At 39.7% G+C, this 11352-nt stretch overlaps 1 protein-coding gene across 3 annotated transcripts in view; it reads right to left on the reverse strand.

Annotated features, from left to right (window-relative positions):
• The window catches only part of PKHD1L1 (PKHD1 like 1), a 159140-nt gene extending 155235 nt beyond the window's left edge, over positions 1-3905 (reverse strand). For 2 of the 3 annotated variants that reach the window (XM_025922529.2, XM_086695602.1), the window contains exons 1-2: positions 3638-3831; positions 1538-1627 (exon numbers count right to left, since the gene is read on the reverse strand). In XM_025922529.2, the coding sequence (XP_025778314.2) occupies positions 1538-1627; positions 3638-3710 (163 nt within the window). In that variant the 5' untranslated portion in view covers positions 3711-3831. Of the gene's footprint in view, positions 1-1537; positions 1628-3637 lie in introns of all 3 variants that reach the window. The other variant, XM_086695604.1, reaches the window with a different exon arrangement.
• Between the last annotated feature and the right edge of the window lie 7447 nt (positions 3906-11352).

Here is an 11352-nt window from a genome sequence, read left to right on the forward strand (position 1 = left end):
ACTGTGACTCAGAAAGTCCATGTAAGAGCAAAGGTTACAGCTAAATTCATAAAGATGTTCTTCCAAAACACCTTAAGAATAGAATGTTTTGTTTTGTATTTATAACTAAGGGCCATCTGGGTCTACATACTTAATCTCAAAGAATGGTTTTTAGATCAGAAAAAGTTTAGGTCTCAAGGCAGAAAGAAATAGTTGAGTGGTGTTCTGTTCTGTTTTATTTTGTTGTGTTTTGCTTTGTTTTAGTCTGGGCATTTCTTTATGGCTTTGAAAACTCTGTTAAGAACCAAATAGCTTTCAAGCACATCTTAACAGCAATTTACAACACAAGGAAACTATGGATAAAGCCTCTTTTAAATTAGTCTTCAGCAAATACATTGGCTTTAGGTGTTTAGCTCTAAACAACAACAATCAAATGTTAGTCCAAAATATATTCTTCACAATTTAGAGGCATAAACCATTTTAAATATGTCATTGAGAGATCGAATTCTGCAGAAATGTTACTTAGAAGTATCAAAAGACATTTCAGTATGTATGACAGAATAATTAAATGTGTTGCTCTGTCCATTCTAACTCCCAAAGGTTCTCATTTGTCTTTTTATTTTAAAGACTAAATAATAGTTTTTTGTATTTTCAAAAATGCTTTTCTTTCCTATCCTTCAAAAATCCATGAACAGAATATTACTATTATTTAGAATGCAAAGGCCTTAGGACTAAAAGAACCATATATTTAATCTTAGGAACAGTTGTTCATTAAAGAAGTTCACTGATTGCCCACTATATTTCCACCCATGACCAGGCAAGGAGAAAGTCATACATAACCCATACTTTGATGAAGTATATGAAAAGGACTGGGTGACAGGAGAAGCCATCCAAAGTTTTGCTTTTAATTGCCTTTCTGCCTTCATTAACATTCTAGTTATCCATCACAGCCTCTTATTAAACATTCTACTTCCCAAGCCCTCCAAATGTTATATTTGATAAAGATAAATTAAATGTTATTAGACCCATGAAGAACAAAGCAAATAACTGTCAAGGTGGATTCAAGATTTTCCTTTTGGGGGCACCTGGGTGGCTCAGTCAGCTGCGCGTCCAACTTTTGCTCAGGTAGCGATCTCACCATTCCTGAGTTGGAGCCCCACATTGGGCTCTCTGCTGTCAGTGTGGAGCCTGCTTTGGATCCTCTGTTCCCCTCTCTCTCTCTGCCCTTCCCCTGCTCATGCTCACTTTCTCAAAAATGAATAAACATTTTAAAAAAATGTTCCTTTCAATTCAGTCATTATAATCCAGATCTTGGAAGTTAAATTAAGCAAGTGATTATAGTATGAATTCAGATGATCAGGATGGTAGAGATTGTTGGGGATTTTGTTAGTTGTCAAAGGGGTAGAGTTAATATTCTGGCCAAATGGAGAAACAACTCTTATGGATTTTTTTTTAAACCACAAATCTCTAAATGTGATATAGTCTTTAAAATGCTTCAACCTTGGCCAAAAAAAAAAAAAAAAAAAAGAAAGAAAAAGAAAAAAAGAGGCAACCTTACCTTCTCCTTTGATAGTCAGCCTTGTCGCTCCATTTATGCTGCCATATTTAGGTATTATTTCTGTGACTTTGGGAATAATTTTGGAGCCACCTGAAAGATATTACAGTGCAGAAGTAAAAGCATCAAGTACTCATTTCAAGCATCAAATGGTACCACATATTACAATGTTAACAGAAAAACATCATGAAGATACAGGACTGAAAGTAAATACACCCATATTCTATTTGTGGCTCTACTACTAACCAATGATTTGACAGAAACGAAGTCATTAACTTAATTAATACCCATTGGCTATATGCAAAGTACTATCTTAGGTGCCACAAAGAGTGGGAATAATACATGATCATTCTCATCACTCTTACCTATCATATTACAAAAGATTTATTCCAACCCTTAATTTCATGTAGTGCTCACTAACTACAGTTCCATAACTACAGTTAGCAGCCCACACAGTAGCAGACAATGCTGCAGAAATAATACTGTGGAGAAACGGGTTGTTCGTTATAAGAGCACAGAAGAAGTGCAAAGCTGGGTCAATTGAAAGAATAGTCCAGGTACAAAAGGTAATGATATGTCTTAAGAAGAAATTGTTTTCTGTGACAGAGTAAGACTTTAGGGAAGATAATTTCTGGGATCTTTTCAGCCTCCTGATGATAGTAAGTTCTTACTCTAATGGTCCCTAACTCATTCAATGAATGGTGTAAGGTTCCTGGGGATATACAAATGTATTGACAGTCCCAACTTTCCAAAAGTTAGGATAGACAGCACAGAGTGACAGCACACAGAAGACAGCACAGGGGCCATGGCTAACTAAGAAGGGGCACTTCATCCACACTGCTTGGGTCATACTGGCTTCTTGAAAGAAGGGGGACCCCGGCTGCATCTTGCAGGGCCAATGTAAATAGCTGGCCTGGACCAAGTTTGGGAAAGATAAAGAGGTCTAGAAACAGGGAGGGGCCTCTGCATACGCAAGGGTGAGTGGACTGCTTCTTTGGAGAACTGGAAGTATGCTTTAAAACAACTCAAAGATACACATTGGCTACAAGAGTTCGTTTTCTGCTTAAACTATACAAATCTGGTACTTATAAGATTCAGTAACAATTCTCAAAGTAGGTGGAAAAATTTAAGCGGAGACCAAAAAGAAAGGCCACACAAATTACTGTTTAAAATGGATATATGAAGGGCGCCTGGGTGGCGCAGTCGGTTAAGCGTCCGACTTCAGCCAGGTCACGATCTCTCGGTCCGGGAGTTCGAGCCCCGCGTCAGGCTCTGGGCTGATGGCTCAGAGCCTGGAGCCTGTTTCCGATTCTGTGTCTCCCTCTCTCTGCCCCTCCCCCGTTCATGCTCTGTCTCTCTCTGTCCCAAAAATAAATAAAACGTTGAAAAAAAAAATAAAATGGATATATGAGAAAAGGTTAAAGAAATTATAATCGTATAGTCCATTCCTGCATGCAAAAAAGTTTAGTATGGACTTCAGATGTGTCTGTACTTTAGGTCTCAGCCAAGAGTAGGAAACTCCAGTAAGGACTCTGAACCCTATCTCCAAGACCGTGCTGCTCCTCACCTATCTCAGGTTCATCCTCCCGTTATCTCCATGGACAACTCCAATTTCTTATCTTATCATCTCTTCCAACTCTCTCCTGGGTATTACTTTGAAGGCACAGGGCAGCTGCCCCTGAAAGTGACTGACACCAGTCACAGAGATCCATTCCTGTCCTAAGGGGGGGGAGGGGGGCCACTGCTCTCCATACCTTGGGGGAAAGGGACCCAAAAAGAGTGAGAAGAGAGAGGACTCAGACTGTGTCCCCCATCCCCACCTCCAGCCAAGTTTCAGTGTCTTTTTCAATGGAGTCACTTGGGGGTGGGGGCTGTGAGGTTCCATAATTCACGCAGGAACTCTTAAGACTTCAGAGCAATCCCTCTTCTCTTCTGTCTCTGTCTCTCTGTTAGGCCTGCCCTGCAGGTACCAGGTCCGCAGGATCGCCATGCAGCTGCACTCGCAGCCTTGGCGCAGGGCTGGTGGCAGGCAGTCCCGCCTCTCCCACGCCACCCCTGGGATCAGGGGTTGCGTCTGCACGGACCGTGCCCGGGATGAGTTACCTGTGCGGGGGTCCGCGGCGCACAAGAGCAGCCCCCAGAGGCCCCAGGTTCCCAAGAGCCACAGGTGTCCCATCGCCGCGCCAGCCCCGCAGAGTCCGCGCGCGCCGCTCACTCGCAGCTGCAGCCAGTGTCGGGCTCGGGTCCGGGCGGAGACGCGCTCGCGCGCCACGCTCTTCCCACGCACGCAGGCGAACTCAGCCACCCGAGGCCCGCCCCGCCCCGGGCCTTCCCGCCGCACCTCTGGGATTTGCACGCAGATACACTCCCCTGCGCGGGAGAACTGATCCCGCCCCGACCGGTCTGTGGTGATCAGACCTCCACAGGCAAACCTGGGTGCTGACGTCTGAAGGCTGTTTCCATGAGTGTAATGACTCCACTTCATCTGGCAACAGAGATCAATGGGCAAGTTTTCCATGAATCCTGCCCCACTCCCCACCCCCCTTCAATTCTAGGCCTACACACTTTCATTTGCCAGTCTGCTTTAATTATTATCACCAGGTGGGCCTAAAAGTCCACCTAATGCACAAACCCCACACGTTTTTTTCCCCTTCACATTCATATAAATTAGTGCTGATCCTTTAATTGACAATCATACTGTATCGATACAAATATGTATCGATTTCTCTGCATGTCCCAAACACCATGCCCAGTGCTTTAGAGACTTCAACTCACAATAATCCCCAAAGGACTCTTATGATTACTATTAATGACAATTACTATTGTTATCCCCATTGTTCCAAGCTGTGGACTGAGGCACCAAACTTTGAGTGACTTACCCAAGGCCACGTAGCTAAGTGCAGTGAGGACCCAAGCAGTGACTCCAGAGCCAATGCACTTAACCCCTCCACTGCCCCCCAGTTTAGCACACCTCTAGTGAGGGTTTGCAATGCCTAGGACATGCTCATCCTAAAAATTATTCATTATCTATCTGAAATTCACATTTAACTCAGTATCCTGTGTTTACTAAACTTGACTACTCTAGCTGGGAGGGAAGAGAGAAGAAATAGAAGCCAGAACTCTAAAATATGAAAAATAATATTAGGCTCTTGCTCTTCAAGAGTTTATACCTATCTCATCGGGGGTTGAATGTTTTTGTTGTTGTTAGATCCGGTTAATTACATTCATCTCATAATGTTCTGCAAACTGACTCCCCATGTCACCATCCCACAGAAACTAGTGCCTGCAAGGCACCACTGCCTCTGGGAACTCTTTGTAGCATGTGACACTGGTAACATCTTTCTTGAAATTCCATTCCTCTGAAGAGTCTTGGGTTTCTTCCTACCTCTCCAATCATTTCCATCTTCTATTTTTCTCTTACTTCTTCTTCCTGAAAATTGATGTTTCTGCAGGTTTTACTCACCCTTCCCTCCTCCATCTGGAAGTTGGTCAATTAGCAGAAAATCAGCTCATTGAATGCCAATTTGCTGATTAATTATTTGCCAAACTTACTAAATTTGAAGACTGCAATGTCATATAGCAATAGTTACCAGCTTTATCAAGAATTGCTTAGCAGCATTTTCAAAACAACTCACTTTAAATTATTAGCTGTGAAATGTGTAGAAGTGTATATATATTTCAATATCAAAAACCAAAATAAAATGTACTGTGGGAATAAAAGTTGGAATTGCTTGGTTAATTTTGATTTCTTTCTGCTGCTTTTAAATTAGAATTAGATTAAGTTAACCTAAGTTAAACTTTAGATGATTTCATTAAAAAGTAATTTAAATACAATTTAATTCAAAATTTTTATTTTTTTCAGATGCTTCTGAATTTATAAATTAACAAAGAATATGAGGAATAGGTGAAATAATACTAAAATATTTTAAGTGATTTTAGTATTAAAAAGGTAGTAAATGTCATTCAAAAGTGTTAACAAATAAATCAGAAGTTAATGAAAAACTTTGTCCCATATCCTATACTAGAACAGTTTATAACCAGGAACCATTGAAATAGGCAGACTTTTCTATAGAAAGTCCTCCTATAGAAGGAATCCATATTGTTTATAACAAAGAGGAAAACTGTTCTATGTTTTGGAGATCAATAAAGTGAATAGGGAAAAGTGCATATATGTATGAAACAAGTATATATAAATATAAAATACACATATCCATATATAATTCACAACCCAGTTGTGAGACTCAAAAATGTGTGTATAATTTTTCTATATATTTCACCATCAGTAACCAAAATCAATTTGTTCAAGCTGCTAATTATTTATGTTAAATTGCATTCATTTAATTTGGTAAATTTGGCATATTGGTCATTTAGCAAATTGATCATTTGGCTAATTTGTTTTAGGAAAATTGATATTTCAACAAAAAGCCTGATTTTCTGCCACATAATGCCTAAATTTCTTGAAAAGCCAAGCACTGTAATTTGCATATATAGATTTTATACTCAACTCTTGTTGAATAAATGAGCATCTTTAACATTTCTCACTTTAAAAGTGCCTATTTATGGGATACCTGCCTGGCTCAGTCAGTAGAGCATGTGACTCTTGATCAAAGGGTTGTGAGTTCAAGCCCAATGTTGGCTGTGGAGCCTACTTAAAATAAAAATAAATAAATAACTAAAAGTTCTTATTTAGATGATAAATCAATGTCTTGCAAAAGATCTCACCAGTGGTTTTTTTTAAGTTTGTTTATTTATTTTGAGATAGAGGGATGAAGGGCAGAAAGAGAGGTAGAGAGAGAATCCCAAGCAGGTTCCACACGTCCAGCATGAAGCCATACACAGGACTCGAACCCACGAACTGTGAGATCATGACCTGAGCCGAAATCAAGAGTCAGACGCTCAACCAACTGAGCCACCCAGGCGCCCCTCACCAGTGATACTTTTATCTTAAAATATTAATATAAGTGGATAGGATAATGTGACAATAAATAATTATAACTAGATGAAAATTTATGTAATGAGAAGTCAACTTAGAACCAGAAAAAATGACTATGTAGTTTCCATAACTAATGATTTAAATTGTATTTATCTTTGGAATATTTAAACCTTTGTAATACAGATTCATCATGGACCATTGACAGGGGAAGGTGACTTCTGATCACTAAATCCCATGCTTCTTTTTTAAGTTAAAAAAAATTCCAGCTCTAAGAAAGCCCCACTAATAGGGCCAGCATCATGGGCATATGACTCGTGCAGTCTCATAGGTCCCATGCATTTAATCCATGCTGTCACCATTGTGAAGTCCTAAATAATTTTGGAATGAGGGAATCCTCATTTTCATTTTGCCTGGTCCTACCTGCCTTGATGGTGAAAAAGAGACAGATTATAAACTTGTTTATCCTTCAATTTGAAAGCAATGAGAAAGTATAGGGAGTTAGTAAGAACTCTTGCAGAGCTACAAGGAATAAAGGGTTCACTATGAATTCACCTTACTTGGAAAATGAGCTGTGTGTGAGAGCCTGATTTTGAATATAGAACTAATTATGAGAGATGAACAAAATGAGGTACCTACAAAAATAGGGCGGTTCTCTTAGTATGCTGTCAACAAATATTCAGTATTGTAGGCAGTAGGAATAGGGCACTAGTTTTGTTTTGTTTTTAAGCTCTGTCTTCACATAACTTGCATTCTTAATGGAGATAGCCAATAGACAAGATAAGTGCGTAAAATGTATAGTATGTTAGAAAGTGATACATGCTGGAGAGAGAAAAATAAGGAGGGAAGTATATCACATGTGTATTGCAGGCAGGGGGGTGGATTGAGTATGATGAAGTTTTAATTTTTTTCTTTTTTCAACGTTTATTTATTTTTGGGACAGACAGAGACAGAGCATGAATGGGGGAGGGGCAGAGAGAGAGGGAGACACAGAATCGGAAACAGGCTCCAGGCTCTGAGCCATCAGCCCAGAGCCTGACGCGGGGCTCGAACTCACAGACTGCGAGATCGTTACCTGGCTGAAGTCGGACGCTTAACCGACTGCGCCACCCAGGCGCCCCTAATGAAGTTTTAAATAGAAGGACCAGGAAATTGTCACAGAGAAGGTGAATTTCGAGTAAAGATCTGAAGGTCTAAAGGGAATTTGCTTAGCCATGTGGACATCTGGGAGAAGAGCATTCCAGTCATTTTAGAACAGATGCCAATGCCATGAGGAGGGAGTGTGTTTTGATGTGTAAGGAACAGGGAAGTCAAAGTATATAAGATATGAAGACCGAGAAGTAATGGGAGGTGGAGCAGATCATGCAGGATCATGTATTTGACTCTGAGTTAGATGGGAACCCCCTGTAGAATACTGAGCTAAAATATGACATGATTTAACTTATGTTTTCAAAGAAACACTCAGATACTATTTAGTGGCACTAGGGCAAGAACAGATGCATCAATTCAGAGATGGGACATCAATTCAGAGATGAATGCAAATAATCCAGGCGAGAATAATGGTATCTTGGAAAAGGATGGTAACAGTGTTGGTAGTGAAAAGTGGTCAGGTTGTGGGTATATTTGAGAACCGAGTCGATAGGATTTGCTGACAAGGAATATGTAGGGTAAGAGAAAAAAGGAGGGGCAAACATGACTTCAAGGTTTGGTCCTCAACATCTAGAAGTATGGAGGTCATTAAGAGGTGGTGAAGAATGTGGGAAGAGTATATTTGAAGAGTGTATCAAGGGCTCACCTTTGTAAATATCAAGTTTAAGATCTATTAGATTTCCAAGTGAGATGTAAAATAGGCAGTTTGGTTTTTGAATCTGAAGCTCAGGGAAAACTTCAAGTTGGAAATATTAATCTGATAAACATGAGCATGTATTTTAAAAATAATGAGGCCGAATGTGATCATATTCATTCACACACATGAATGAATGAGATCCATTCATAGTGAATGGAATATAGATGAAAAGATCTAAAGACAGAGCCTTGGGAAACTCCAATATTGAGTAGTAGGAAAGATGAGGAAAAACAAGCAAAACTGACTGAGAAAGGGTGGTCCAAAAAATGGCAGAGACATCAGGCAAGAGTATTGCCTGGGAAGCCACGTAGAGAAGTATTCAAGGAGGAGGAAGTAATGGCTATCAATTACCCTGGGATTTAACAATGTGGAGCTTATTGGAAACTCTAAGAACAGTTGTAGTAAAATGGCAGGAGTGAAATCCTGATTGGAGCAGATTCCTGAAAAAATAGGGCTACTTGGGGACCATCTTAGACTCTATCCACCACAAGATAGAAGAGTTGGAGTGTCGGGGCGCCTGGGTGGCGCAGTCGGTTGAGCGTCCGACTTCAGCCAGGTCACGATCTCACGGTCCGTGAGTTCGAGCCCCGCGTCAGGCTCTGGGCTGATGGCTCGGAGCCTGGAGCCTGTTTCCGATTCTGTGTCTCCCTCTCTCTCTGCCCCTCCCCCGTTCATGCTCTGTCTCTGTCTGTCCCATAAATAAATAAAAACGTTGAAAAAAAATTTAAAAAAAAAAAGAAGAGTTGGAGTGTCAAAAGGTCAGCCAATCAGACTAGTGGTCATAGCAGTCTTGAATTAAAGTGAAATCAACAAGAATGGTGTCTTTTCTCTGGTTACTTGGAGGTGTGCATGTGCAGGCATGAGAGTAGGCAATTTGGGAAAGCTAGTAGTTTTACTCACTTATCTTTAAGGCACTTGCCGGCACTAGGTGACACTGTTGGCAGCATTCTCTAATAAAAAGTCAGGAAACTAGAAAAATGTAAAGGGGTAAAGAGACTAAAACCTACTGATAGAACAAACCTTTGTTCTCAGGCAAGCATGTGGGTTTTATTTTGTTTTTTAATGCCTTGAGAATTTTGTTTCTGTTGTTTGAAGTAGTCAGTTCTTATGTGGGGAGCACTATCTTTTCTCCCTTTTAAACATCATCCCAATTTCTCCTTTGTGGAATAATCTCTTTCCCAATTAAATGTAGTCTGGTGACCCAAGGTGTGTATATGTGTGGTGGGGGGAACCCAGAGTATCAGATTCTCCTTGGAGCTTGAACCTTGGGCAGAGGAGCCTTGAGAGAGTAAATGCTGGAATTCATTCATTGCCTCAGAGGTGCCCTGACTGGTCTGTTCACACAGGACTGTTCTGAGGTTCCTTCCTCCAAGGCTTAGAAAGTGGCTTGGTACAGGGGCGCCTGGGTGGCTCAGTCCCTTGGGAGTCTGACTTTGGCTCAGGTCATGATCTCCTGATTCGTGGGTTTGGGCCTCACGTTGGGCTCTGTGCTGACAGCTCAGAGCCTGGAGCTGCTTCGGATTCTGTGTCTCCCTCTCTCTCCTCTCCTCTCCTGCTCACACTCTGTCTCTCTCTCAAAAGTGAATAAACATTAATAATTTAATGAACATTAAAAAAAAAGAAAGAAAGTGGCTTGGTTCCTACCTGTTTCCATGTTTTGATTTGTCAGGTTTCCTGTGAGAATATGGAGCTTCCATTATTCTTTATATAAATTTCCTTTTGCTTAAGTTTTCCAGTTAGTTACTTTTGTTTGCAACCCCCCCTCCAAATTCTAATTAAGAAAACATTTTTATTAGTAAATCATACTTTTGTGTCAAGGGCAAAGCCCTGGAAAATGATACAGGCCAATTTGAAAAATGCCTCACTGGGTATAATATTTAATAAGGTGAAGGTGAAGGACCAGTGGGGCAGTGTTCTCAGAGGGCTGAGTCATTTGGCAATTCTTATTTTCCCAAAACCTTATATAGGATATTTAAATATGGAAACTGTATTGACCCCAATTTTTTTTAGACACAATGTTATTAAGCCTCCCTTCCCCAAATAGCTATCTACGTGCTAGGATAATCCTAGTTGAGAAGACATTTCCTAGACAGAACTGAGAACAAATCAACATCTTATATGCCCTTGGCAAATGGTGATAACCATTTGTTATTTGTTTTGAAGCAAACAAAAAGCTTTCAATCTTGACTTTATATTTTGAAACACTCCACAGTATTTCCTGGCCAAGTATTGCTGATAATTAGCAATTTGTATTACTTTGAAAGTAGGTTAACAATATAATGGTCATATTCAGTTCATCAAAAAAGTATTTATTGTGCACTTACTATTTGCCCAGCATTCTGTTAGGTGTATTAAACTCCAATAAACTCAAATAAAATATTGTTTTAATTTATATTTTCACTAAGAAGCATATATATATATATATATATATATATATATATATATAGTCATGCATTTATTCAACAAATATTTATTAAGGATGCTTGATCATCAAAAATAGTTCTAGGTAATAGAAATGTGTCAATGAGGAAGACATACAAAGTCCTTGCCCTCATAAAGCTTACAGTCAAGTAAGAAAGTTTCAATTGAGGTAACATCTAGAGCAATTATCTTAAATAAGGAACAAACATAGAATGAGTAAGAACTGGAAAGATGTAAGAGGTCCAATTTCATTCTTTTGCATGTGGTTATCCAGTTTTCCCAACACCATTTATTGAAGAAATCATTCTTTCCCCATTGAGTAGTCTTGATACCCTCTTCCAATATTAGTTGACTGTATATTCATTGGTTTATTTCAGGGGTCTCTGTTCCATTGATCTATGTGTCTGTTTTCATGCCATTACCATACTGTTTTTTGATTACTATAACTTTGTAATATAGTTTGAAATCAGAAAGTGTGATGTTTCCAACTCTGTTAATTCTCAAGATTGCTTTTGGCTATTTGGGGTCTTCTGTAGTTTATACAAATTGTAAGATTGCTTTTTCTAGTTCTGTGAAAAATGCTTTTGGGATTTTGATAGGGATTGCTTTGAATCTCTAAAG

Source organism: Puma concolor, chromosome F2, assembly GCF_028749965.1.
Source record: "Puma concolor isolate L17-30 chromosome F2, mPumCon1.1.hap2, whole genome shotgun sequence".
Lineage (NCBI taxonomy): Eukaryota > Metazoa > Chordata > Mammalia > Carnivora > Felidae > Puma > Puma concolor.